This window comes from Colletotrichum graminicola, assembly GCF_000149035.1.
Source record: "Colletotrichum graminicola M1.001 genomic scaffold supercont1.40, whole genome shotgun sequence".
NCBI classification, from domain to species: domain Eukaryota; kingdom Fungi; phylum Ascomycota; class Sordariomycetes; order Glomerellales; family Glomerellaceae; genus Colletotrichum; species Colletotrichum graminicola.
Genome location: NW_007361044.1, coordinates 333,778 through 361,143, shown reverse-complemented (window position 1 = coordinate 361,143; position 27,366 = coordinate 333,778). Strand labels below are relative to the sequence as shown.

The window sequence follows — 27,366 nt, the reverse complement described above, 5'->3', positions numbered from 1 at the left end:
GATCGCATTTTCCACGCTGGTCGACTTCGACCAATCTTTTTATTTTCAATTCTCAAAATAGCCATCTACTTGGCCACGTTGATCGTGGGATGCTTCCTATTGTCACATGTGGCATCTGCGATGCATCATTATAATTGTTGGCAGATGGGCCAGCGACAGGAGCATCAGCGTCCTGGCGTAGAACCGCTTCTAGCTATGTTCTCTGGAGGAGCAGCAAATCTCACACACAGCATGGTCTGCGCGGAACTTATGATTTGACGGAATGGTGCTTTCGACCCATCGGACTCTTTCATTGACTGGGCTTTGGGGTCTCTCGGGAAAGGAGACTGACTGACAGGAAAGGCGCATGGTTTTTTTTACGCTTGGTTGGGCTTTAAGTGTTCTTGGGAAACTCGGAGAAGCTCTCGCCTCGCCATGTCGCACAATCGTTCAAAAGGGGGGGGGATGCAAAAGGGCTCAGCCACATATGGCTGTTGGCAATGACTAACGACAATACCAATGCTTTTGGTGGCGAGGGAGGAAGAGCCCTTGGAGAGAGGCGACGCCTGTATGCCGGATAGGGTTTCTGATAATATATGCACGGTGGCCGTTTGATATCCCGCTTGTTCATCATCTTTCGTGATAATTAATCACCCCGTGACCTCCCAGCCTGGTATCTTTGACTCCTCTACATGTCAAATCTTTGGCGGGTCTAATTGCCGATTTCAATCACACCAGACGCGCTTTCGGGGAGGAGGTTTGTGTTAATTAGTCAATTATTAACGGTTGAGCCCTGAGAAGTGTATAGTAGCTTCATATTACGCAGGTCAAGAATGCAAGGTGCTGTAGAACCCCTCCCCATGAGCCAATCAAACCCTCTGACGAGTAACTGGAGGATGAAACAGAAAAGAGGAATGAAAAGAGTGGCCAAACGCCTCCCGATGCAGAGCTGTCCTTCCTCCAATCCTGACACGATTTCAGCAATCATGACCGTACCACACCATGTCCACCAACAACAACATCCCCCACTCCAGCGGGCGAGCAACGCTTTTACGTTCCGTATGACGAGGCGTCCAGCTTGTCATCACCATCAATTACTCTGTCACAGGAACTAGTTAGCGGCCAGGGTAAAGCGACTGAAGAAAGGCGGGCGACTCACGAGAACTGCTTCACCAGATAACCTTCCCCGCCATGCTCCATGTCGATGTTGTACACATAAAAGCCGCCGTCGCTGGTGACAACCATCACTTGAGGGCTGCTGCTGCTCATGGCCACAACGCTTCGCAACGGGCCGCTAGGCAGTTGCAGCCCGCCTGCGTTATTACCGCCTCGTACCGGCCCCGTCGGCGAGTTGGACGACTTTGGGATCTTGATGTAGGCAAAGTCCCGCAGGGGCTCCCACATCTCGGTCACAGTCTGTGGCAGGTACGAACCAACGACACCAGCCACGCTGCGACCCATTATCTGCGACGAGCGCCGAAGCATGCTGCTAAACGAACCGCTTTGACGCCTGTTGGCCTGCTGCGCGTTGCCGCCGCCGTTCCCCAGCCCGGCGGGCTCTGCCAGATCGCTTCTCGGAGACCCCGCTGCACTGCCCACAGGTGACTCGTTGGCACTGTCGTAACTGCGCGACCTAGACCAGCGATCCTGGCGAGGTGATGCCGGCGGCTCGGCGGCGGCTGCGGCCGAGTTGTTCCCCGGCGGAGGAGCCCCGAGGCGGAAAATATGGACCGTGTCGGAGGTCGAGGAGACGCAGAGAAGCGTAGAGCTGAGGTTGAAGGACATACTGTAGATGGTGGACGGGTAGGTTCCCCGGCGGAACTGGTACAGCTTCTGGCCTCCGGGGACCGAGAAGACGCGGATGATGGTGCCGGTTTCACTCGCCGTCGCCAGAAGCGTCCCTTCGCTGTTGAGGCAGATGCAGCAGAGGGGCGAGCGGTGCGCCTCGATGACGTTCACGGCCTTCAGGGTGAGCGTGTCAAAAACCAGAACCTCCCCCGACGTGGGTGCAACATATGTTGACAGGGGAGGCGCATGAGCTGGTCGTTTATCGCCCGACTCCTCACGAGGTTTCGGCAAGGGATACGCGATGTAGCAGTTCTCTGAGGAGGGCGAGAGAGCGCAGATGGCACTCGGGTTCGGAGATGTGGGAATCGTGAAGAGAAGGCTCATGTTGGAGATGTCGTAAAGGTAGATCTCGGACTCGAGCACAACGGCGAGGCGTTTGCGATTCAAACGTACGGCAAGCACAGCAGATGGAAAGGTGAGCTCGCAGATGACCGAAGACCGCTAGTCAACGTCAGTATCAGCTCGGATCCCTCTTACACGGGTCGAGTGCACGTCGAGGGAAGCGCCCACCTTTGTGTTTTGTATTATCAGGTGTCGCGGCGAGAGAATCAAGGCAACTAGAGAGGTCGAGAACAGCATCTCGATGATGGCGATGTTTCCATCGTCGCTGCTGAAGATTTTGGAGAAGGGGTCGGTGTGGTAGATTCGGAAGCCTTTGGATGTGCCTGTTGGGGCGTAGAGCGAGCCGGCCCGTTAGTCCAGAACTGCAACCCGACGTAGTGGAAGACAAGCGTGCGCGCGGAGGGGACCCATACCAACGGCCAGACAGCTGTGGTCCTGGTTGAAGGTAATGAAGTTAAGAGCGGTGTTCGCCATGGTGCGCTGCTCGGACTGCGGCTTGCTGCGTGTAATGTGCTCAGTCGGGTTTTCGAACAGCAGAATTCTGTGTCGCCCGGGCGGCGCCGGCTTGAAGGAGGACCAGATGGGGAACAACCACTGTGGTGATTCTGGGTCGACTTCGCAGACCGGGATACCCGCAACGCTTGATCGTCGCAACGAGGTCTCAACGAGTTGTTTGCAGACAGCGGGATATCAGGGCCCAATGCAGCGAGCAGTCGAGATATCGGTGGTACAGTCAACAGACGGGGAACCAGAGATGATGGCGTGTACAATGTACGGCGGTGGGGTTCGGACCAGATATCACCGCACTCGGGATATGATCAGCTGCTCGGTTCGGGGCGGATAACTGAGGGTGGTCGGCACGCAACGAACTTTGGATGCCAGCAGGTCCGGCAGAGAGGCGATAGAGGTCTCGAGGGCGTAAGGGCCTATTGGAGGGTGAAGAGCACCGGTCAGAGTGTGGTTGAAGTTGTGGAGCAGGGCGGCGCCCCCGGCGAGGAGCAGAAGGTGAGAGGTGCGGTCGTGTTAGCGGTGGCAGTGCGGGCAAAGGTGAAGTCGGGTCAAGCAAGGTCAAGGTTGATGTAGCTCTCTCAGCGAAGCAGTGGATGTGAATGGAGGAGACATGGACCTGGGCGGCCCCCAATTCCAATCCAGTGGGGGCGGCGGGGAAGCTATGTAATCGCGTTGTCCCGGCGTCCTATGCCTGGAGGGCACCGGGCAAAGCACCTGCAGCGTGTCTGCGTGCAGCAGAAGTGGCACGTGTGGCTGGTACACCGGGCAGCTTCTGTGGAGCAGCCCACTACGCCATGAGGTACCTTCCCACCCACCATATCTTATCGATAAGGCAGGCAATCGAAAGAGGGCGGGCTGTCCTTTAACCAGCAAAAGACGCAACTACAACAGGAAGAGAGGTTAGCTCTGGATGAGATAGATCCCTTGGACCTCTGGAAAATGCTGGATTGATTTACACACAATGCGAGAGATCTCACTCAACCCAACTTCCAGAGGCTATTTTCACAACAAGACTGTATCTGTCGCAAGAAAATTAGTCTGGACGATTGTAATGGAGGCTTGGAGCTTGAGACCCCATAATGACTGGTGTGTGTTTTTTTTCCTGGGTTTTTTTTTCCCTATCTGGAAATTGTCCTCGACACCGAAAAAATTGGCAACGCCCCTCTGTCAGGACTTGTGCCGTCGCATTCTACAGACTCCCATCTTAGATTCAAACCTGCCCTGTGAGCGACATGAGTCCCAACCCGCCCAGGATGGCGCCCTCGGCTCAAAAGGCGCGTGGCACACAAGCTTTGGACGACCTCATTATGGCTGTGAGTTGGATCTCGACGCCCCTCGCCCAACAGCTATCGCGTTCCGCAGCTCGGGTTGTCTTATGACGCGATGCTCACACCCCCCTGCAACTAGACAAACAGCAGTTCGATAGTTTCGAAACGAAGTGTGGTATGTTCTGCTCCCACCTACCTGGCTCGCCAATAAGAGAGTGCTCATCGTACCAAGGAACGTCTCTACTATCCCGATGAGCCGCACTACTTCCGTTTCTTCGTCAAGAAGTTCCAGCGAAGGGCTCCCCTCATCAACAGGGGCTACCATCTGCGCCTCAAAGTCATTGATACTCTCGTGCACCGCTTTCTCCAGAAACCCTCGCTCCGTAAGAAGGTTGTCGTCAACCTTGGCTGCGGAAGGTAAGGTCTTGTAGTCTGAACTGCTAGTGTAACCGTCGCAGTGCTGAGTCTGTGTCATTAGCGATGTCTTGCCCTGGCAGTGTGAGGTTCGCTATCCCGAGTCATGCCGGGACGTCACCTTTGTCGACGTCGACTATCCGGATCTCATTCGGAAGAAGCGTCAGATCGTCCTCGAGACCCCTGAGTTGCAGGGCCTCCTGGGGTCCTGGGAGGTCAACCACGACTCCCCTGTTGTCCTCAAGAGCCAAAGATACTGTCAGGTAGGTTGTGATCTTCGGCAGCTGGAAACTCTACAGAGGTGCCTGGATACCTTGTTCGACATTTCCAACACGGAATTCCTCTTTGTGGCCGAAGTGTCCATCACCTACATGGATACCGAAGGTGCCGACGGAGTGATCAGCTGGGCAAGCGCCTTCAGACATGGTAAAGTGCTACTATTTCTGACTTTTCTCGTGAAGTCGATGTTCTGACCGAACACGCAGCCGAATTCTGTCTGCTGGAGCAAATTCTGCCGGATGGGCCCGACCATCCCTTCGCGTACACAATGCTCAAGCATTTCAATAAGCTCAATACACGACTGAAATCGGTCCACCGTTACCCTACCGTTGCTAGCCAGAAGGAGCGTTTCCAGTCTCTCGGGTGGCCGTCGACCGAGAGCTGGACACTCTGGGAGACTTGGTCTGATGATCTGTTCATGACCGCCGCTGAGAGGAGAGCCCTCGACACCGTCGAGGCCTTTGACGAGTGGGAGGAGTTTGCACTCTTCGCTAGCCATTATTTTGTCATGCTCGCCTCCACCCCTCACCCTCACCCCGAAGTCGACGGGCACGTCTCCAGGCCTCTAGCGGAACTCAGCGTTCAGTCGTACCAGTCCCCCATGAGCACAAGCGTATACGAGGCTGGCAGAGGACATCGACGGTTTGGCGCTGCCATGCTCATCGAAAACCCAGACGGGCAGGCGCTTATCTCGCACACCTTTGGACAAGGCCCCAACGGTCGACTCAATTCCGAAGACTTGTATCGGATTTCTAGTCACTCTGTCGCGTCTAGTTCACCCAGAAAGGGACCGCCGGGGCGGGTCTGTCACACCCTCACAGACTTGGGCAGTGCCGGCACTCTTTTGGCAGGTGGTCGTGCATCACCATCGACCGCCTTCAAGGACTGCTGGCTTTTCAAAAAGGTGTTCAACACTTGGGAGCGAGTAGAGGACCTTCCGTCCCCCCTTTTCAGACACTTTGTCACTCGATTGGGCTCATCATCTCTCGCCCTGCTGGCTGGTGGCAAGACGAATCACTTCCAAACATCGGCCGAATACCTCCTCTTCGACCCCACAAAGGGCTGGTCCAAGTGCAGGACACGGTCTGCGCCGCCTTCCCTGTACGGCGCCACCTTTGTCTGCACAGGCAGTAAAGGACCTCGCACTTTCGAGGGCTTTCTTATCGGAGGTAATCTTGAGTGTGGCACAATCAACCAGAAAATCCACACATGGAAGCTGGATCTGTCCGAAACTGAGGTGAGATTGTCGCAAGTACTGAATAGTTTCAAGCGCTTACGGTTCTAAACAGCCCTCTCTGGCATTTGAGGAACAGATGCCTCAAGACGAGCGGGTTCTCTGCAATCTTTCAAGGTTTGGATCCATCGCTATACAGTCGACAAACGGGTACGTCATTCTCTTGGGCGGCGTGATCAAAGACGTACAACTTCCCTCGGCAGACGACATCCTTGTTCTCAGGATGACGGGAGGTCATATCGACGTGGTTGCCAGGCTCGACGGCACAGACAGCTCCGGCGTAGTACGTCCTTTCATTATTGGGTCCTCCGTCGTGTCCTACGGAGAGGGTAACTTTGCCATCGTCGGCGGCGGCGCAACGTGCTTCTCGATGGGGACATACTGGGCAGCGGGAAGTCACGCCTTCCACTTCGATGTCGACCTGCTTTCACCTCAGAGTGACACACTGCTTCCGTTGCCACAGCCCGAGCCAGTAAGGTACCTAGCAACGGTAGAGATCACGGCGGGCAACACAGAGAATGCCGCCGAGTCATGGGCCCCTGTCGAGAGGCTGGCCGTTCCTCGTGTTAAAATCGAGAACGCAGAGCATTTTCAAAAGTTACTCCAAGCAGGTAAACCTGTCGTCATTGAGGGGTCGGACATCGGTCCTTGCAAATCCGCTTGGTCAGCTGAATACCTTATCAACAACGTTGGCTCCGATCGCAAGGTCTGCAATCCACAGGAAGCACCATGAGTGGAGGGGGAGAGAGCTATGGTGTTGTCTTCATGAGCCAAACTGACGAACCCGCATCAGGTCTCTGTACACGAGTCCACCACCGAGAAGATGGATTTCGCCGCCAAGAACTTCCGCTATGTTACCAAGGGCTTTGGAGAGTTCATCAGGCAAGTTCAGGACGGGAAGCGGTTGTACCTGAGAGCGCTTTCCAGGGAAGAGCCGTCAAGCCTACCCACCCAGCTCGCCGATGATTACCCGTCGTTGGCGAAGGATTTTGCTTTGCCACCTCAGCTTGGCTTCGTGAACAAAAACTCATTCAGCTCCGTGTTGCGCATTTCCGGCCCAGTGAACATGTGGTTGCACTACGACGTAAGTTGGATCCGACACGGCCCGTGATGGACATGGATACGGCGCCCTAGATTTTTAACATCACCTTACCTAGGTCATGGCAAATGTGTACGCCCAAGTCAGCGGCTCCAAGCGTCTGATCCTTTTCCCCCCTTCAGACGTATCCTACTTGTCCTTCGCCCCAGGCGCTTCCAGCTCTGGTATCGACGTCTTCTCGTCACTCGACGCGGGCTCTCTGAGAGGTGTCCATCCGCACGAGGCCGCCGTCGGGCCTGGTGACATTCTTTTCCTCCCGCCACTCTGGCTCCACACCGCCACACCCACGTCCGACATGAGCGTCGCCATCAACGTCTTCTTCCGCAACCTGGAAAGGGGATACTCGGCAGGGAGGGACGTCTACGGGAACCGTGACCTGGCCGCTTATGAAAAGGGGCGCCAGGACATCGCCCGCATCGGGAGTAGCTTCAGCAATCTACCCCTGGACGCTCGGGAGTTCTACGTGCGGCGCTTAGCGGATGAACTGCTACAGTCCACAACGAGTCTATAGAGTAATAAAGACAGTCGAGCGAAGCCACGGGGGCCATTCTGGGTCTACGTACATTCAAGCGTGCACGCCTTACGGCAAACGCTTGAGCCGCCGGCTTATCCACCTGAAGAATCCCTTGACATCATTGCCTAGGCCCTCCTGGTTTTCTCTCGCCCTCTCAAGCCCACCCCGCCTCATACCCCCAGGGAGACAAAGCCACAGTAGTAGGATGAACACCAGTATGGCCAGGATGATGGGCTGCAACACCTGGACGCCTTTTTTCTGTGCAATGGCCCCGATGGCAAACGGGAAAATGGCAGCACCGCCCCCGCCAAAGGCGGCGGCAAAGCCAATCGCGCTGACGTGGTAGTCGTTGGGGAGCAGTTTGGTCGCGGCGACGATAGCAGCAGGAAACAGGGGTCCAAGAAAGAAACCGAGAAAAGTGACGAATATGACGGATGCGACGAAGTTGGGAACCAACCAGTAGAGTAGCTCGAGCGCGATGGAGATGAGCAGGTAGATGGCGATGGCGCGCTTCTCTCCTATCCGTCCCGTTATGAATCCCAGCAAGACCCGGCCTATGGTGAGCCCTAGCCTGGGGCAATAGGTGTTAACACAAAGAGCGCGGCCAGCACTCGGCTCCCAGAGGAGAGAACGGGATTCTTACCAAAACAAGACCACCGTAACGCCGGCCAGGAAAGGCTCGGCATTCCTAGCGCGCAGCATGAAGGTGACAATCCAACCACCCAGACTGACCTCGGCCCCGACATAACCCAGCAGGAACAGGGCCAGAAGCCAGGTAATGGGCTCCCTCAGCACCGTCCTTGTGGTCGTCCTCTTCTCCCCAGTTGACGACTGGTGAGTCTCCCTGTGGACTCTGCCGGTGGCCTTCCAGAAAGCTGTCGTGGCAACCAAGAAGTCAACCACCGTCACGCCAATCATGACGTAGTAAAAGGTGTACCACGACAGCTTCTGGCCCCTGGCTACCATGGCCGAGGCGACGAGCGGACCAATGGTGGCCCCCAGACCGTAGGCGCCGTGCAAGATCCCAAGCAGCTCGTTGGCGTTCTGCATGTTTCCGATCCAGGCGTTCCAGGCGCTGTCCTCAAGACCGTTGCCGAAACCTGCAAACAACAGGACTACAGGAAGGGCCGGGTACGGAGGGTGAAGAGCAAGGGGAATATAGCCCACCATACGGCTGACGGGGCCCAGCACGGCGACGCCTCGTTGACCGAACTTGTGGTGGATGAGGTTATTGGAAAGGGCCGCCATCAGATAGCCGATAAATGGCGATAGAAAGAGCAGGGCCACGACGGTGTATGTGATGCTGTAGTAAGCCTCGATCTAGACGAATAACATTAGCCATACGAAGTTCCTCGGGCCGGCTCTCAGCCTCGTAGACTTACATATGGGATCAGGGCCTGCAAAGGAGCTGTTAGTCGCCGGTCGTAGGTCTCCGACAGACGGGGTGGCGAACTTACACCGATGGCGGCATCGTTCATGCCCATGATGATGAAGCTCCAAAGAGTTACAAAGAACCGATACGAGTTGATGCGAGTTCCGTTCCACCTCTCCAGTCTCTCCTCGCGAGGCGTGGTCAGGTTTTCTTCCTCGGTCACGCCCAGGACAGACGCTTCAATGGCTTTATCGGCCATGGCGCAATCGAGACCAGGAGGGACGAGACTCAAACGCTGGGTTCCTCTTGGTGGGTGTTGCGGTTGTTGGTGTTGTGCCGGTAAAGAGAAATAGAAGAAGAATAAAAAGAGTAGCGGAGAGTCGGATGAAATGTATCTTGGCGAATCGTGTAATCCACAAGACTTGCCAATACTGATAGGACTGATGCAGCACGAAGCGATTGCTGGGCTTGGGGGCCACAGGTTGCCCAATGGCGTCGGGACACCGTAGTGGGCCGCTCGTGTTCTTCTGAGGCGGCATGCAGCCGATGATTAGCCAGGCCGGCACGAGCGACTGGTCGATATCGCGAATGAGAAGCAAGGCTCCCGTCCGGCGGGTGGCGTTAAGGGCGGGTCAATGATGAGTGAGGGATAGTTGGTGGTTGAGACTAGTATATGCCCGGAGTCGGTACCCCGCTGTGGGGCCGGGTATCGGTAACCGGCACTGCTTTCCTCCAGCATGTTCGGCTTTCGCAAGCGCTGACAGGCTGTGAGGTTCGCCCGCTGAGGTATCCTTATTGGGTGAGAGGAGGCGGGTCATTTTCAACACCAGAAGGCGTTAACGAAGCTTCGTCTCACACCGGGAGGTCGACTCTCTCCAGCGAGTCTCGGAGTGCCTCGTGGAAAGCCTGCTGATGTCGCACCAGCAGGAAGCTTCGTGGGTCGGGCCAATGAGGGGGCTTTTACAGGGTCATGCTCCCTATTGGTACACGTGCATGCCACCTCTGACTGACTCACTTTTTTCTCTCAAGCAGTGCCAGCCCAGCCCTCCTCAGCTTAGTTCGCGACGTGGAGAGTAAGACGATTGCCGAAACATCCTGTGGGTCGATATGGATGAGGCTCAACCTGGGAGGTGCAGACGAGTCCCGCAATCCTGCATCTTGAAAGCTTGCCTAAGCCATTGACGACCTTGGCCGATTTCGCTCCTTATCAATGACAGTTTCCCATCCTCACTGCTACCAACACAAGCGCGATACTTTTCCAGCACTTTCTAAGACGTGCAAAGTCCATTGATGCTATGTGCCGGCCTGGGTGCCGGCCTCGCTGCTACACCCCCGAGCTCCCGCACCTGGCAATCCATCATCATGCGTGACATCATTACCTACCACACCTCGTAATTAGGGGAACCCTGGCCTGGCATCTCGTAGGAAACGCGAGTTTTGTGGCGAGATCCCAAGGAGACATGGGTGTCAACCCCGCCCGATTCTTTCAGAAACAAAACCCAAAGGCCTCCAACTTTCAACCCGTCCAGGCAGGGGGGCTACGCATTTCCGTCACAAACGACAAACGGCACAGATATACTCTACCCTAAGCCGTTCCGCGTCCCGTGCCAGCCGCGGTGCAGGTAAGGGCCAGCTGCTTACACTGTCCGTCTTTGTGACCTCACGCTGCGTCTGTATCTTTGGCCATTCTCTTCCTGCGACTCTTTGACCCGGCCGTTAGCACCGAGCTTGCATGAGCTGAAGCTGCCACGAATTTGGGCCAGAGTACGGATACTTCGTCTTTTGCACCCTCTCGGCAACTTTTTCTTCGGTGTTGACGACAGAGAGCAAGCCTTGGAAAGAGAGAGTCTTGACCTCCGCAGCCTTTCCACCTGCCGTCGTCCTACCCATTCCGCGTGCAACTCCGCTTAGCCATACCAGAAAAAAACATTTTCCTTGTTACCATTTTGCATCAAGGGGCCTTGCTTAGCTGCCCGGACTTCTGGGCCGACATACGAATTTCTGTCAGCAGCAAGACCAACGGGGCTGTTCCATTCCGCTCTATCTCTTGGCCGCCTACGCGCGACACCAATTGACCCAGCCATGCCCAAGTACTATGAGCGAGAAGTCCGCGGCGACTACGTCCGCAGCCCAAGCCACCACCACCACGGCGAACTGTCCCCGCTCCCGCGGGAGCATTCCCCCGAATACTACTCCGGCGGTGGCGGTCCCATTCAGGTGGTCTACCCGAACACCCGAGGGCATGTCCCCGTAGCTGGCGGTCCCTGCATCTCGGGCGCCATCCCCGCCGACGCCTCTTCTCCGGTCTACCCATACTACGGTCCCGAATCCCCGCTCTCACCCCGCGACGCGAATGCCCTCCAGATTCCACCCCATCCCCGCCATCGCCCTCGCTCTCTGCCCCCCCAGGCCCTCGCACTGGGCGGCCGACCCCGATCCCGCTCGCGGCCCCGGAGCCCCATCGGCAAGGCCCGTCATGCTATCGACAATACCTTTACCCAGTCCTCCTCCGGCATCGGCGTCGGCCTGTTGGGCGCCGTCATCGGCGGGCTGGCTGCGCGCGAGGTCTCCGACGCCACCGTCCGGACCCGCAACCGCAAGGAGATGGAAAATGGCACGTACCGCCCGCGGTCGCCCCGCGAGACTGAGAAGGCGCGTGTGATAACCACCGTCGTCGGTGCTCTCGTCGGCGGCCTCGGCGCCAACGCGCTCGAGAGACGCTTCGAAATTGCTCGTCAACGCGACAGAGAGCAGCAGGAGGCCTGGGAGAGGAAATGGGGGAGGGAGCGTGACCTCCCGCACTACGACACGGGTAGGGACCACGAGCTGGACCATGGCAGGGGACGTCCCCGCAATCGGCGTCGTGATGAGTGGGACGACGGCTATCCTCGGGACCACCCTTACGACGACCGGCGTGCAGGGAGGTTGAGGAGCGAAGAACGATACACTTACAGGAACTAATGATTTGGGTGGTTCGTCTCGTCTCAGTTGTACTTGTTTCGTTTCCATCTTGTTTTGCCTAGAGACCGCATGCCGACTTGATGATTTACGGAGAACCTTTCTCATGAAGCTTCTGCAACCCACAGGCGGCGGCAGTTTGGAGGTTTCTTTCCGGGCACCTATATCCATGTTCAATGTCAGATACCAACGTTCCACGTCTCCCAACGGTGCTCATGTGTCGTCCCTGGTCCGTCTTAACAAGGCGTTTTCATGTCTACAGAAAGACTCATACATCATAGCATCATTTGCTGCCACGCATGCGGCGTCTGTTCCTTCTCGTGTCACCGACTCTTTCTCCGAGAGAAAGATGCAGTAGGGCCATTCCGAAGCCAGGCAAGCCAGTCCCTTCCAAGTTAGACGCCCGTGGGCAAGGCTCTTGTCACCAAGACAAGCCCGCCTGTAGCTGACTCCTCGCCCACCTCTCATTCGTTGTGAGCCGCGAATTCTTCCGTCCCACTTGCATCCAAGGGTCCCCGGCGAAGACATCATGCCCATCACCTCACACGAAGCATTGAGAAGGTAAGATGGTGATATCTTCTTCAGTTGTTGTAACGGAGAGTCTCCGAATTGACATCGTAGCCTTCGGGTATGAGGTGGAGACCGCCGTAAGCATCCATACCCTGCGCTAGGTCTCTCGGAGGTCCCCATTGCCGGTCGCCTTGGCCATGCGGCAACGTCTGGGCTGCGCTTTCGCGCTCTAGCTGTGCCCGGTAGGCCTGCTCTCTCTCCACAATGACCTTGAAGAACTGGGCTATCTCGGCAATGGCAATTTGCTGGGTCTCGGAGCATCCGATCGTGTTGCAGAGAGACTGGGAATCGACGAGCTGCTTGGCAATCACGGAATCCGGCTGGCAATGGGTGCGGATGCGCAACGACCGAGCGTTGACCTTCATCGCATGAAGCAGTCCGGCGATCTCCAATGGGTTGCTTTGACGACGGCCGAAGAACCGGAACTCATCGATGTGGAGGTGGACAAGCTCGAGCTGCGTCTCCAAGTCGTATCGGAAGCCCACGACTCTCGGGCGGCCCTTCTGATTCCATCCGTCTGCGACCTTCTTGAGCTTGTCCGGATTGAGACGGCCGTGGTTCAGTTCATTCGTGATGTAGTTGTGCAATGCATTGCTGATGTGGAACTCGAGCTCGCAGTAAAGAAGGCTCTGCTCGCGAGGATCGAGTGAGATTGTGACTCTCGGCACTTTCCCCTCACGCTCCGTGTCTCGCGGTCTTCGGCCTGAAGATTTGCCCTCGGTCTGTCAAGATTGTTAGCCATGAGCTCCATAATGTGAGCGCCGCTAAGATGCTTACCATCTCCCTGGCAATCTTTTTGAGGCTGTCCAGAAGACCCGGTTTCTTGGGCGAGCCGTCCTTCTTCTTGCGGTCCGGGGATTGGTTGGGCCGCTCGAGCCACCCTTGTTCCCCGATCAAGGTCTTGCCGGCGATCTTCTGCACAGGGAGTTCCTTGTAGGCGAAGTAGGGTCTAAGGGGGGAGTAGATCTGGCTGGCGTCCATCACCGGCTGCCTGAGGGCTTCCAGTCTGCCCTTGTGCAGACCATGTCCCTGGGCATTTCCTCCCCAACTGGCCATTCCAGGAGCCGGCTCTGGGATGTTTGGATCTTTCCAGCCACTGGAGGACTGCAACACGTTCTTAATGTGTTGTGGGATGTCGTCCTTCTTGAGGTGGAGGGGGCTTGGCCTGCCTTCGCTCTGAGAGTAGATAGAGGATGAGTCTACCGGTTCCATGCTTGCGGGAGACAGCATGTCCGGCGTCATAGGCTGTGGGACAGGAGGCGCGCTCTCGGGATTGCCAAGAATAGTTCCATGTTGCCGGATGTCATTGACGTTGACTGGTGTCGGCGTATTTTGTCGGCGGCGCTCGGCGAGACTCGACGCTAGAGAGCCCTTGGCTTTGTGGTTCGAGGTCGGCATCAACTCCGAAAATGTTGTTGAGTCGCTTTCGAGGATGGGCATCTCATATCTGCTTCGGCTGTTTTGGGCTTGCGAGGGAGAACCCCCGTGGCCAATACCTCTATGAGCCTGGGCGCTATTAAAGTCGTCCTTTCGTACAGGCGACCTGGCTCGACTGGAGTTGTCGACTCGTCCGCGACGGGATGGCGACTCGCTCTTGTTCGAGAATCTGGCAATGTGTCAGCTGCGAGTTATGTATCATCTCGTTTTTGGTACTCACACGTCTGTCAGTCGGTCCACCTGATTCTCAGTTAGGTTCAGGTTGATCTGAACAGATTTGTTTGGTTTGTGTTTCTGTGGCGACGGCGACCGGTACTTCCTGGGCGAGACTGGGATGAAGTTACCTTTCATTGCAGAAGGCACCGGCCCTCGGCGTTGGCCTCCCGATTTCTCTGAGTTCTGGATCATGATGGGGAGGTTGGTTGGCGTTGTTGAGGTTGTGTCTCGAGTATGACGCCGGCTTATGGAGCGAGAATCCACGGATCGTGATGTTCGATGGCCTCTCAATGCGACGAGATGCCCGATCCTTGAGCGGAACGAGTCGTCGTCAAACTTGGGTGCGTCCTGTTGGTCGATGTGCGGTGGTGAGAACAGAGGCTTCTGGAAGACAAGTCCGGGAAACGGCCCGACCAGTTCGGGATCCTCGAACCGGTTCGCCTGAAGCTCTGCTATCCAAGTCTTGACTCGGTTACGATATGGCGAGGGGTCTGTGGTGAGAGCAAATTCGCCTTTTAGCGCGTCACCTGAATGAAGCCAAGCAAAAAGGTGATGGTGGGGCTGGAGGAGGGTTTGTGCGGTTCCTTCCCGGATGGGTGGGCAAGGCAAACGCGTCTGTTGACTTACCTCTCTGCGGAAATTCTGCCTCTAAATCAACCGGCTCTCTAGCCGGGTGCAGCGCTTGGCTCGGTCCTGTTGGTTGGAACATATGAACAAGGCAGTCTGGTTTGGCGGGACGCGGCGGGACGCGGCAGGATGAGGAGGGACGAGGAGGGATGAGAAACAACAACAAGGCAAGAGAACGCCGCACATGCTACCGCTCTACGTACCTCCCTCGAGAATTTGTGAGGTATCATGCTCCTCATAGTCCTCGCCTGACATTGCCGAGTCTCCACTACATGGCGGACTGTAATTCTTCGGAATAGCCAATCCAGTCTCATGATTGCCAGCTAGAAACAATGCACAAAACGTAAGTACACGACCCTCATAGTCAGTTGCCCAAAGACTCACAGTCATGACCCGATAACCTCGAACTTCCATCTAGGCCTTGACCCAATGGAGGGGATACGCCAGGACAACTGAGCCCGGCGTCTGATCGCGTGTCTCCTTGGCCGCTGCGTGCCTCTGACGCTTGATAGTGACTGTAGGACGCCCACGAACCATTGGCGGATAACGGCAGAGAACAATCGCTTTGAACGTAGGCATAAAATTCCGAGAACGACGGTTGATGCCGTGCTTGAGCATCGCATGTTAGTGCCAAGAGCGCCGGCATGGTCAGGGAGGGTATGCCTACCAGACTGGGTGGTGTTTTGCCTCGACGGTGAAGTCAGCCTCGAAGTCGCCCCAGATTGAGACTCCTTTCCCGAGCGGTCGCTTGAGGCCATTCCGCTGGAACGGGTCGACCGTCCGACGTCCCGGAGGACGGGCTGCTGCTTCGTGATGGTCAGCTCCCGGGCTGTTCCGAGCATGGCTTCCGTGGCGACTTGTTGCACTCCGTCATCATCAGGAGGTGTTCGAGACTGGAGCCGTATCGGGCCAGCGGGCTCGGTCGAAAGAGTTGGGCTGCGAAGTTGATCGAGCGATGGAGCATGCCGCAGTTTGTGGGTCTGTACATTGACGATGCAGACAGGGTGCATCCTTGGATCATCGTCGACCAGCCATCGATGATCAGGAACACTACGCTCTCCTCCCGCGTTGGAGAAGCTGGCTGGTTCGGGCAGTTGCTCTGAATGACAGGCAGCAGACCAGATGGCCAGAGTCTTCGAGCCAAGGTTAGCTGGCGCGTGAGATCCGTCTTGCTTAGCGGCAACCCCGCAATGGCCGCGCACCATGCTCCAGCGATGCACGCGAGCCACCTCTGACGGCTCCGGGTCGACACAATCGTCAACGTTTCCATCAAGTCCAAACCAGTTGTTGCTAGGCGCAGGATGTGACTGGAAGTCGCGCCTCGTCGCTTCACCGCGGGCGGTGCCCGGCGAGCTGGCAGCGCCAGCACTTCGCGTATGGGGGATGTGGTTCGGTAGGTCTGAACCCGAGCGAACGGTATCCAGCCCAAACCAATCGTGACCCCGACGGGACCTTGGAGTTCTTGTTTTTCCGGGAGGCTCAACGTCGACCTGTTGGCAAAGACTGGTAGTCCCGTGATAGACTGCTAGGCCGTTTGCGCGGAGCGGTGCAGCAGAAGGCCCAAAGAAGACCTGGCAATGATCCAACCCGCCATCGAAGCCGAGCTGAGGGGTGAACGGGCCGCGAAACTCCTAGGAAGGACCCATCAATCCCTGCACCGCAGCATCCGCAAGGAGCCTCCTGGCCTTGATATCCGCGGTAGGCATCATATCGTGGGGGAGCGAAGGCGGCAAAGGCTGGTTGTCGGCTACCAAGGAGAACTTTCGGGCGAAGATCGGGTGCGGCGTCACACAACCTTCGGGCAGCGGTACCGGTTTTGGATCAGGTGGTTCGCGCAAGGACAGAACAGTCTCTAGACCAAAAATGTTGGTAAACCAGACACGACGCCTGTTCTCGGGCCGGCGTTCGCGGGAGTTTGGGGCGCACAAGCTATCTAGAGCGCGGAGCACAGACATTGGTCTCCTCGTACCCGGGCTGTCCCGGCTTCCGTCGATATCGGTGATGTCGTTGCCGTTGCTCGTGTCCGCCTCCTGGGATGGTGGAGCAGCTGGGACAACTTGCTCCATCTTGACCAACCGTCCGGCCCCACCAGTGCCGATCTGCCATTGCATTTCGTGTAACTCTTTGGGGCTGGGGCTGCGGAAAACACTGGTCCCGCCTTCGCGGGTAGAGACGTACATTGTGTGGTCAATCATCCAGACCTTGCGACTGCGGATGCAGCTCGGCTCGTTCGAGCTCACACGGCTCGAGGGGTAGTAGTCTGACAACCGAATGGGATATCGCTGCGGATGCTGTTGACGCCACTGTACGAGACTCACCGTAGGTCGTATGGTCGTGGTAATTGTGGTCATGTGGGGTATGTGAGGTAGTTCAAGGTTTGACTGTGCTAGCCGTGTCAGTGGCCAGGAAGAAGCCGTAACGGAATGGCCGACTCACGTGTCGGTTGAGGTGATCGTGCTTCCAGCGCTGAAATTCGGCTCCTGGATCATCCGAATAGTCGCAGTCGATTTCGATCAGCTCGTAGAGCACGCCACCTGCCAGGTCCAAGTTTTCGTCCCCGAGATGCTCGCGCAGGACCAAAAACACCTGTCCAATCAATGAGTTACTCGTCGTCCCAGCAAACAGGACACGGCTGAAAGCAGCCAACTCACAAGTTGGATACCGTCTCGGTATTGATAATTCCGGGGAATGTGAGCACAGTATCTAACAAGGACATTGCGGCACTCTGCGAAGGCTCAGTACACATGCAGCCACGACGGACTATAGCAACACATGGAGGGGCGTACTTTCTTCGTCATACCCGTCTCGCGTCAAGGGCTGGTGAGACAGGGTGTCCGCCATCTCCGCAATCCTTTGGCGCCATTCTTCATTGTCTGCCTGGGCCGTGGTCTGGATGGACTCGACCCACGTCTGGAGGCTTTGGCGATTGCGCATCGTGAGGAAAACCGGGTAAGGTGGCACATTGAAACGGGCAGCGGAGACAGACCAGTTCCCGAGCGAGGCGTCTCTGTAGGGTTGATACGAGTCGGCACGACGGTGCCGCTCTTGGTGACGCTTACTGCTGCGAACAAGAGCTTTGTCTGTCTAGCTGTTGTCGTCGCAAGAAACCAAAACGCAGAATGCAGGGTGGCCAGATACTCGATGCGTCTAGAGAGGACGGAGAGGAGACCCTCAATAGCAGGCCACGTGCCCAAACAGGCAGCTGCGGCAGGCAAGAACTTGCTCAGCGTTGAAAAGATACCTACATACCTCAGTAGATAGGTAGGAAAGGAAGGAAGGACAGGCGACACCGCAAGGCATCGACTGTAGTAAGATAGGCAGCTACCGCGACGCGAAGGGGTATCACGGCGTATCCTCCTTCCGCGCCCCTCCTCTGTCTCCACCGAGTAGATATAAAAACGGAGCAAGCACTTTCCGCTCCAGATATCTGCAGATGTTGCATGCGCCAGGGCACTTGACCGACCATCATATCCAGGCAAACATACTTAAGCGACGGGCTTCTAGGTTAGTTCCGGCACTTCGCTTCTCAGGACTCTGGACGCAAATGCCCCTCGAATGGGGTTGGGCCGAGTTCGTCATGCCGGTCTTAATTCTCTGGCTTCGCAACTGATCTCCGCTTGAAGTCAAGAAGCCGGATGTCAGTCGGGCCTGTGCTCATTTGACGGCCCGCCCAGCTTCGTAGGACGGCGGTTCCGGCCCGCCGGCCACGGACGTGCTCCGGCATGGGAAACACCAGACGCCAGCTAGCTCCGGCCTGTCGGACAGGTCACTCGCAAAGAACCGGCAGATGGCGTTGGTGTCGTCCACCAGCAGAGCACGCGCCTTGGGCCGGTGTCGTGCTGGGTAGATCCCGTCTCGGGACAGCTGGCTAGCGCATTGGGAGCCACCATAGTGCGTTGCAGAATCTGCAACGGTATCGCCTAGCAGGGATACATATGCGATAGTGAGAGGCCTACGGGGCTGGCGATGAAACTGTCCGCGGAGGCCGGAGGGACCATTGCACCTAGCCTTGAGGCATGGCCGGGATCAAAAGAGGAGGCTGGGTTGACGGAGTGCGCATTCCGAAAGGCAGGATAAGCAACTGAGGTTCGGACGACGGTCGTCTCGTCTGGATCCTGCATGTGACTCCAACTCAAAGTTGAACGAACTCAAACGTCTAGCTCATATTAATAGAAGTCGCGGCCGCATGCCCAAGGCGCATCAGATACCCAGGTGCGAACGTGAGCTCCTTACGGCCCTCGAATCCGAGTCTGAGCAGAGAGAAGACCGTCACGTGGAATGGGCATATGCTACTTACCTAAGGCTCGTACCTAATTCGGTTGGGTCCTCGCGGTCGCAGTGCTCCTAGCTAGCTCAATATGGTTAGCACTTTCCCCGCACTTGACTTCTCCAACTTCCAAGAGCCCCAAGAGCTTGAAGTCATGCGAAGTGTGTGCCTTACCTCATCCGGGGACCCTGGCACTCTGGCCAGAGGTCCCGCCGGACCAGATGCCGTCTCCAACTGCCTTTTCGCCTGCAATTTGCGCGACTCACTCACGAGAGCTACAAGCCCACCCCGGGCGCCCATTGTCCAAGGTTCCACCAGCAAACTTGCCGACTCGACTTCCCGAGTCCCTCTTGTCTGGGTTGAGCTCCCCTCATGCAGGGATGATGAACCAGACAGGTTGATGGACAGCGTCTCTCTCTTTCTCTCTCTCCCCTCCCTCTGCCTCTATCTATCTCTGCCAGGTCAGCGGGTATGACGGGTCTGGCTGGGCACGTAGCCGTTTTGGCCCCCTTCCAGTGTGGGGATTTTGGAGTTCCCGACTTGCGTTGCCGTCCCCAATCTGCCTCCCGACGTCGATGCTGATTGAACCATCTCCCCGCTGTCCGTCATAGCCGTCCCTCCGAGCCGTGTCCCACTTGGGAAGTTCATGCCAGTCGACAGACAGACCCGTCGCCAGACATATAACATACTCAATGTTTCCCATGTCTCTGATTGCTGGCTTTTCCTAAAGATCATTCTTTATCCGAACTCCCTCGTGATACCGCAGTACTGTCAAATCCCCTCCGTTGCCTACACACTTCGACCCCACGAGATCTTGGCCACTTGCAAAACCAAGCCTTGCGCCTGCTGACCCTGCAATATGGAGACGCAACCCGACCGCCAGTCGAGCACTCTTTGTGACATAGGTAAGGACCTCTTTCTGGCAACCACATCGTCTAGCCGCACGCTGACATGCCCATGTCCGCAGTTATTGTCGGCGCCGGGCCCGTGGGCCTGATGCTGTCGACCATCCTGGCTAGATGGGGATACAAGATCAAGCACATTGATAACCGGGCGGAGCCGACGCCGACCGGAAGAGCCGACGGCATCCAGCCACGTTCTCTAGACCTTCTTCGCAACATGGGACTCAAGTCGGCCATCATGGCGCACAAGCCCGCCAGGGTCTACGAAGTGGCTTTCTGGGACCCGCCCAAGTCCGGCAGTGGAATCGCCAGGACCGGCACTTGGGCCAGCTGTCCCGACTTCATCGACGCTAGGTATCCCTTCACGACCCTCCTGCACCAGGGTCACATTGAGCGAGTTTTCATCAGCGACCTCAGTAAGCACGGCGTGCATATCCAGCGACCCTGGACCATCACAGGATTCACCTCGGATGAGGCCAAGAACCCCGAGTACCCTGTGGAGGTCCGCCTGGAGCACGTCGACGGAACCTCCCAGGAGACGCTACGGGCCAAATATTTGTTTGGCGGCGAAGGCGCCCGCTCGTTCATCAGGAGCCAGCTGCAGATCGGCATCAAGCACAAGGACCCCATCTCTCACGTGTGGGGTGTCATGGACGGTGTTGTCAAGACCGACTTCCCCGATATCAAGGTGAGCAACGTTGCGGAGGACCATGGGCCAACGAACCCGTAACTGACAATATCGCAGATGAAATGCACGATCCACAGCAAGCACGGGTCTATCATGGTCATCCCCCGCGAAGACAACATGGTCCGCCTGTACATCCAGATCGCGTCCTCGACGGAGCCGGACTTTGACCCGCGAAAGACGGCCACCGAGCAGGAAGTGCAGGAATCTGCCAAGCGCATCCTCCAGCCGTACTCAATCGAGTGGGAGAGGACCGAGTGGTACTCCGTCTACCCCATCGGTCAAGGCATCTCTGACCGGTACACCCTGGACCAGAGAGTCTTTCTTGGCGGCGACGCCTGTCACACCCACAGCGTAAGTGCGCCGTTCCAGCATCTGCTCCCCGTTGCTGACAAAACAACCAGCCCAAGGCCGGCCAAGGCATGAATACGGCGTTCTTGGATGCACAGAACCTGGCCTGGAAGATCCATGCGGTGGAGTCTGGTTTCGCGCGACGCGACATCCTCAAGACGTATGAGGAGGAGCGAAGGGACGTGGCCGAGACGCTGCTCGACTTCGATAACAAGTACGCCAAGCTGTTTTCGCAAAGACCCGACGCAGCCAGCGAGGCCCAGGCAGCGGCCACCGACAAGTCCGCCCCCGAGGAGCAGTCCGAAAACGAGTTCATCCAGACCTTCAAGGAGGCCTGCGAGTTCACGAGCGGTTACGGCGTGGCGTACAAGCCGAACGCCCTGAACTGGTCTGAGACGCATAGCGCCAAGTCGCCTCTAATCCATCCTGAGGGCACCAAGCTCCGCACCGGACGCCTCTTCATGAACGCCGACGTGACGAGGGTCGTCGACGCCAACGTCGTTCATCTCGAGCAGGAGATTCCGCTCAACGGCTCGTTCCGCATCTTCGTGTTCGCAGGAAAGCCCTCAACCACGCACAATGCCCTCGAGGATTTTGCCAAGCACCTCGACAATAAGCGATCGTTCTTCGCTGCGTACCTCCGGGACGACGTGAAGAGCGTGTCGCACCACGAGAAACACAACCCGCACAGCTTATTCTTCACAATCTGCACCATCTTCGCGGCCAAGCGAAGCAGTATCGAGATTTCTCGCGACGTGCCCGCGCTACTGGCTCGATACCGCGAGCACGTCTACGCCGACGACAGGTGGGACCGCCGTGTGCCCAACGCCGAGGCAGCAGCCCATGCAAAACTGGGGCTCGACGAAGAGAAGGGCGGCGTTGTCGTCGTGCGCCCCGACGGCTACGTCGGTATGGTGACCAAGTTGGAAGAGGGCAGTGGCACGGTTGACGCGCTCAACGAATATTTTGGCGCGTTCTGCACCAAGAAACTCGGAGCAACGCTGTCGCAACTGTAATGCCTGTGAAGAAGGAAATGTGCTGTGTCCATAGAGCTACCTCGATGTATACCGAACCGATTTGGTTCTCAACGGTGTCCCAGAGCAAAACATGGCCTATATACCGGACTAGATATGTGCAATCCCCTAACCGTACAACTGCATTTATAGCAATACCCAAAATACAACTCGAGCCGTCTATCAAAATCAAAGACTGTTGAGTGATGGTCCGCGTTCTTGGTCATGGTGGCAATGCGCTGGAATGCTGGACGCCATTGCCAAGTTCTGAGGTGTAGAATCCCGTCAAGTTGTCATTCCTGAAGACTGTTTCGTTCCCGGTTGCTACCTACCTAGTTAGTCAGGGATGCGTGGCGGTGGGGCAACCCCTGCACAGTGCCCTGTACCTGAGTGAAAGAGGTGGGAGGCACGAGGGTACTTGGTACCTTCTCCCATTAGCTCATTCATTTCCTTTGGTTGTTTCCGCCGGAGCTGTCAAAAAAAAAACTACAGGCGTTCTTTCCTAAACCCCATACTACCTACCTATCCATCGCACCTACCCCCCGATGGGGATTTCGCAACTTTCCATTGCACCATCCTTCCCGCAGTGCGATTCTTTGATGCGCCTCCCTATTCGATTGCTTTTTATCCTCTCGCATCCATTGCCGCCTAGCAGCGCCTGCGTCTTCTTTTCCAAAGGCCACCAGACCGACGCGCGCCTCGCCTTGCGACTGGTCCTTGCATAAGACAACTCGCCTCGACTTCATATCACGGCCACCGTATCACGACAACAACCACGACTCAATCCAGCAACGCGCCTTCCCCATAGTTTTGGACTGCGCAACCAGTAGCACTGTAAAATCCCCGGCGTCTTTTGTTTCTCCCATTTCTACATTTCACGCCTGTTTCCCTTTGCGCCCATGACTTGTTTTAGCAAACTATCTGTTCAACTCTTGAGCCTCGCACCTTTTTCGCTAACGATCATGTAGGTAGAGCAGCCGCAACACAGCTGATCTCGTTTCCACCCCAAGGAGAAGACTGGCTTCTTCGTTTCCTTTGAAGAGACCGTCGCAAGCCTTAAACCAAGACCCAGCTCCCCGCGCCGGCGAGACCGACGACATTCGGATACGATCACGAACCCCACCAGATCAGTTGCAACCTCATCAACCTGGGCCTCGATTCTCGCGACCCCCTCGCCCGAACTGTCGCTCCCCGCCAAATAACTTGTCACCTCAGTCGTCATCATCATTCACAGTTCGGCCGACCCTGGGCTGGGCAGAGCTTTGAGTACAAACCCAAACCGCGGCCTATATCGAAGGAGAGGCAGTCCCGGATTGATCGCCACAATCACCAACTCCAACGGAAGATCCGCCCTACGCGGAGAAGGATTGTGGAAAACGCCCGCGCCTTGACCAAGCGACTAAGACGGCGCATATTCGAACCCCGTCTGGATAGGGCCAGACCAGCCCCTGAGCGTACGAGAGTCGATCACGGTCTTATCCCCAGCAACAAGGCGAGCAAGTCATCGCACCAAGACCCCTTGTTGGTCAAGCCTCGGCCTCGGACATCATTAGCATACGTGACCACTCATTAACAAGGTCTCAGCAAGCCGGATACCTCAGACTCGCGACTGCCTCGAGCCTACCTGCGTGCAACCAAGCCTGCTAGTGCCGCCAAGTCCTTCCGACACCTGCCCGCCTTGAGCGACGTGTCCAACGAGAATCACATCACCAAAACGAGAAAGCGGCTTCGCGAGTTGCACAGTTCCGGATTTCGGTCGAAGGAGGCGCGGAGGTATCTGTCTGGCTCAACTGGCGCAACGAGCACCAAGGCTTCAGTCAGGGAAGCGGGAAATACGATACCCGGTGTCCAAGCCGCGCCTGCCAACCCCACCGCCGGCCCCGTACATCTCGAGATTCCTACATTGGCAAAACTGGGCGCTCGCTAGTCTCTTCCCTTGCGGCGCCGCCCGGAGCATACCCGTTTTCTCCTGGCCAGTATACGGTTGTCAACCCCCCGGCCAGCCGACGCTCGTCCAGGTGACCGATAGATTGAATACTAGGGGTTTCATACGATCACTGTACGGCGTGAGGAACGGGAGACGTCGTCTTCTGCCGGCATCGGGCAGAACTGCTCACCCGGCAGCAACGCATCCCGCAAGCGGCGGGCCGAAGACTCAGAGCTGGACCTAGCCGTGGCGAATGCGGCTGGACAGGGCCAGCCCGAGCAGGAGCCTCTCAAAACCACTCCGAGTGCCGCCGCAGGTTTGGCTTCAGACGAGGGAATTGTGAGTTATTACTCGACTCCCCCGGAAATCATGCTGATGCGTGGCAACAGGTACCCCAGGGCCACGCTGCTTGGCTCATTGATATCATGACCTCAGTTCGAGGCGCTGTCAGCAAGGTCTCCAGTAGCATTGCTGGCTATGGTGAGTTTGTTCGCGTGGTAGCTGCACCGGCCAACTCTGACCATCGCCCTAGTGTACCCGCGCAACTACAACGTCGTTGAGCGACACTCTCGCGACCAGCAAACCGGCAATATTGGCACGAAGCGCATCAAACTAGAACTCGCCGACGACTTCCTCGATGACACCATGGCTGCACAGCAGTCCCGGGTTGTTCACTTGGCTACGCCCAACCCCAACCTCGTGTGGGTAGACGAGTCCACAAGAGTCGCTCATTGGCATCAGGTAGCCCCGCTTGTCCGAGCACTTCGAAGCATCAGTCGCCGGATTGAAAAGGGCATGTTGGGTTCCAGAGACAGCTCTCCTGCCTCTCGAGGGGACGAGGATGCCCGCTCGCAGCGTATCCATACCCTCGGGGCCTACGTCACCGTTTTCCAGCAGACGGCGTTCGTCCTGGAGACCGTTTATTCTCACACATTCTTGGCGAAGCTGAAGGACACATTCAAATCCCCCCAGTCGATCATGGATTATGACGTGAACCCGGACGAGTTTCTGGCCATCACGGCGGCCCAGAAATTTGTGGATGACTTCCCCAACGAGTGCTCCCCTGTCCTGGCTGAGTCCGGCGTCACTCAGCGGGTTCTCAGGGGCATTGGTGCGGACCTGGACGCTCTTGCTAACCGGAGGCCAATGCCCAGCCTTGTGCAGCGGGCCGGGCTGGTCGGCAAGGTTATCAAGTTCTTTCGGGGGGGCGACAGCTTCGGTGTGGAGACTCCTGATGATTCCGTCTCCAAGCCGGCCGCTGAAATGCCCGGCAGTTTTCCCGACGCGCAGGTGAAGAACGAGTCCATGGCCGAAGAGGCTAAGTCCGCGAGAGACGCTCCTGAGTATCGTCAAGTCACCAAACCCAACTACTTGCCACCCGCCAGAACCACTGACGCGTATACCTTTGTTCGGGAGCATCTGGCCGAGATCGCAACCAAACGACGAGCTGCCTTCAAGGATGGGCTCACTGATACGGACCCTGGGGACCTGCTCCCCAGACCGAGCCCCAGATCCATCTTCAAGAAGGATAACCAGTCTCCCGTTGTGTTGAAGCGCCTCCAGAAGGCGAGGGGCTTGAAGAAGGTTCAGTTTTCGCCATCGGCGAAGGTGTCGACTTCCTCGTCATCGAAACCGGTAGGCTTCTTGAATAAACTGTTCGGCTCGCCGCTTCGGCAGGTCACGGATGACAGCTCCCTCAGTGGTGCGCAAACCGATGGCTCACCCGAGAGCCGTAGCCCTGCGAGGCCAGGGCGCCTTGCGGGCACCGGGCAGGACACGGACAACACATCGGAGGATAGTGACGGGGAGTCCCTTGCGTCGATATGCCAGCCCCGCCTCGTGCAGCATCTTAATAAATCCCTGAGAGGCCTCGAAGCCAAGGGCTTCTTCGTCAAGGATGAGCCGCGGGACGCGTCGTCCTGTCCCCCAAGCCCCCCAACCCTCGCAGGTCTGAACATCTCTGACGATAAAGAAGAGGAGCTTGAGGACCTCTCACTCGCTCTTCAGCTGCTTCTCGATGTGGATGAGGCACGCCGGAGAGAAGAGGAGGAAAGAAAGGCCAAGGAGGCCGAGGAGGAGAAGCTACGCAAGACCGACGGGCTCCGCGTTCCTCGAAGGCGTATGATCACCTCGCTACCGACGGACTGGTTCCAGAAGGTGACGGCTTCGTTGCAAGCCCACCCTTCCAAGACGCTCGCCACCACTGCCGAAAGCGTCGAACTCAGAAAACACGACTTCGCCAAGGTGGTCCCGGAGACTGAGTGGCTCAATGACGAGATCGTTAATGGTTCACTCCAGTGGCTCGACCGCTACGTCAACGCGGCCGCAGGCGCCACGGACATCAAATCGCCAAACCGGGTCTGCCTGGTCATGGGATCCTTCTTCTACAAGAGACTGGAGGACAACGGCGTGCAAAACACCGAACGAGCACTTCGCCGATATGGTGTGACCAAGGCCAATTTCCTCAAGCTGGAAACAATCCTCATGCCCATCTGCAGAAACAACCATTGGACCTTGCTCGTTGTCCGGCCGCAGAAGCGGACCGTGTCGCATATGGACTCCTTCAACCCAAGAGGGTCGGCCGTCCACACCAACAGAGCCCTGGCCTGGATCGAGGCATTCTTGGGCAGCGATTACGAGGCGAGCGAGTGGAGGACGGTCTGTCACGAAGCCCCGCTGCAGAGGAACGGTTACGACTGCGGTGTTTTCACCATCACGAATGGAATGTGTGTGGCCCTCGGTCTCAACGCCATCGACACTTACACTGGCGAGGACCTACCACTGCAGCGTCTTAGAATTGCGGGCATGCTGCTGAACAAGGGCTTCAGCGGAGAATTCGATCTCAGTGGCCTGTGAGTAGCGACTTCCCGCTCCTAGGCTCCTTACGCGAAAGGGCAATGCGGCAGAGCTCGGAGTGCCTTGACCGGGCTTGATATATGATCAAAGAACCAACCATCTGCCAGGGTCGAACAGGGTTGTCACGGAAGGAGAAAAGGCCACCAGAGCTAGGACTTGCCTGCCCCATTTGCTTCCTTGACCATCACCATCATCGTTTGCTCCCTGAAGGGGGGAGAGGATTACGAGCAACCAGCCGGGCGTCCGCATAAAGTATTTGGGAGTTCTGGGATACCACATAGTAGTTTTCTTGCCGATATGTTTGTATGAGTGTTTGTTTCTATCTTGTTCCACTACGATTCCTTGGCATTCATCTCAGAAAGACCATTTGACGAGAGCCACGCGGGTCTCCTTGCCTCTGAGGAGAGGCAAGACTCATAATATGCTGGAAGGACCCGAAGGAGGGTCTTTTGTTAGTATTCACGAATTCCACATATGCGCCCGCCGAGTGACAAAGCCATCCGTGTCTATCGTGCCAGTTGGGCTTTGCCGAGTGGGCTGATCCAGCTTAGCCTAGCAGGGTCTGCATCGAACGAGTCTGCCATCTCAGCTCTCCGTACGAGGCCAGGAAACGGATACGTAGAAATGTGCCTTGTCAAATTGGATGTTGAGGCGGAGGCCGGCTCGTCCCCCCTCCTTAAGTCGAGTGGTCCAAGGGT

At 56.9% G+C, this 27,366-nt stretch overlaps 9 protein-coding genes across 9 annotated transcripts; 4 read left to right on the top strand and 5 right to left on the bottom strand.

Moving 5' to 3' along the window:
* Positions 1 to 1,029: 1,029 nt before the first annotated feature.
* Positions 1,030 to 2,643, bottom strand: GLRG_08735 (protein-vacuolar targeting protein Atg18; the record flags this gene model as incomplete). Its single annotated transcript, XM_008099285.1, has 4 exons — positions 1,030 to 1,078; positions 1,139 to 2,268; positions 2,338 to 2,492; positions 2,583 to 2,643. 4 exons carry the CDS (start codon positions 2,641 to 2,643, stop codon positions 1,030 to 1,032), a joined length of 1,395 nt encoding a protein of 464 aa, XP_008097476.1.
* A 1,289-nt stretch (positions 2,644 to 3,932) lies between these two features.
* On the top strand, positions 3,933 to 7,484 carry GLRG_08734 (leucine carboxyl methyltransferase; the record flags this gene model as incomplete). The annotated part of the gene is made up of 8 exons (XM_008099284.1): positions 3,933 to 3,992; positions 4,087 to 4,122; positions 4,180 to 4,364; positions 4,426 to 4,787; positions 4,847 to 5,877; positions 5,930 to 6,580; positions 6,668 to 6,958; positions 7,032 to 7,484. The coding sequence occupies 8 exons, from the start codon at positions 3,933 to 3,935 to the stop codon at positions 7,482 to 7,484; spliced, it is 3,069 nt and encodes a 1,022-aa protein (XP_008097475.1).
* A 69-nt stretch (positions 7,485 to 7,553) lies between these two features.
* GLRG_08733 (major facilitator superfamily transporter) lies at positions 7,554 to 9,118 on the bottom strand (the record flags this gene model as incomplete). The annotated part of the gene is made up of 4 exons (XM_008099283.1): positions 7,554 to 8,058; positions 8,131 to 8,807; positions 8,870 to 8,884; positions 8,945 to 9,118. The coding sequence occupies 4 exons, from the start codon at positions 9,116 to 9,118 to the stop codon at positions 7,554 to 7,556; spliced, it is 1,371 nt and encodes a 456-aa protein (XP_008097474.1).
* A 1,031-nt stretch (positions 9,119 to 10,149) lies between these two features.
* GLRG_08732 (uncharacterized protein) lies at positions 10,150 to 11,820 on the top strand (the record flags this gene model as incomplete). The annotated part of the gene is made up of 2 exons (XM_008099282.1): positions 10,150 to 10,225; positions 10,940 to 11,820. 2 exons carry the CDS (start codon positions 10,150 to 10,152, stop codon positions 11,818 to 11,820), a joined length of 957 nt encoding a protein of 318 aa, XP_008097473.1.
* Positions 11,821 to 12,398: 578 nt separating this feature from the next.
* On the bottom strand, positions 12,399 to 13,599 carry GLRG_08731 (uncharacterized protein; the record flags this gene model as incomplete). The annotated part of the gene is made up of 2 exons (XM_008099281.1): positions 12,399 to 13,109; positions 13,165 to 13,599. The coding sequence occupies 2 exons, from the start codon at positions 13,597 to 13,599 to the stop codon at positions 12,399 to 12,401; spliced, it is 1,146 nt and encodes a 381-aa protein (XP_008097472.1).
* Positions 13,600 to 16,298: 2,699 nt separating this feature from the next.
* GLRG_08730 (uncharacterized protein) lies at positions 16,299 to 16,847 on the bottom strand (the record flags this gene model as incomplete). Its single annotated transcript, XM_008099280.1, has 2 exons — positions 16,299 to 16,600; positions 16,637 to 16,847. The coding sequence occupies 2 exons, from the start codon at positions 16,845 to 16,847 to the stop codon at positions 16,299 to 16,301; spliced, it is 513 nt and encodes a 170-aa protein (XP_008097471.1).
* Positions 16,848 to 17,037: 190 nt separating this feature from the next.
* Positions 17,038 to 17,601, bottom strand: GLRG_08729 (uncharacterized protein; the record flags this gene model as incomplete). Its single annotated transcript, XM_008099279.1, has 2 exons — positions 17,038 to 17,299; positions 17,468 to 17,601. 2 exons carry the CDS (start codon positions 17,599 to 17,601, stop codon positions 17,038 to 17,040), a joined length of 396 nt encoding a protein of 131 aa, XP_008097470.1.
* A 2,284-nt stretch (positions 17,602 to 19,885) lies between these two features.
* Positions 19,886 to 21,888, top strand: GLRG_08728 (FAD binding domain-containing protein; the record flags this gene model as incomplete). Its single annotated transcript, XM_008099278.1, has 3 exons — positions 19,886 to 20,524; positions 20,582 to 20,875; positions 20,926 to 21,888. The coding sequence occupies 3 exons, from the start codon at positions 19,886 to 19,888 to the stop codon at positions 21,886 to 21,888; spliced, it is 1,896 nt and encodes a 631-aa protein (XP_008097469.1).
* A 2,349-nt stretch (positions 21,889 to 24,237) lies between these two features.
* GLRG_08727 (Ulp1 protease family protein) lies at positions 24,238 to 26,668 on the top strand (the record flags this gene model as incomplete). Its single annotated transcript, XM_008099277.1, has 2 exons — positions 24,238 to 24,292; positions 24,345 to 26,668. 2 exons carry the CDS (start codon positions 24,238 to 24,240, stop codon positions 26,666 to 26,668), a joined length of 2,379 nt encoding a protein of 792 aa, XP_008097468.1.
* Positions 26,669 to 27,366: the final 698 nt, after the last annotated feature.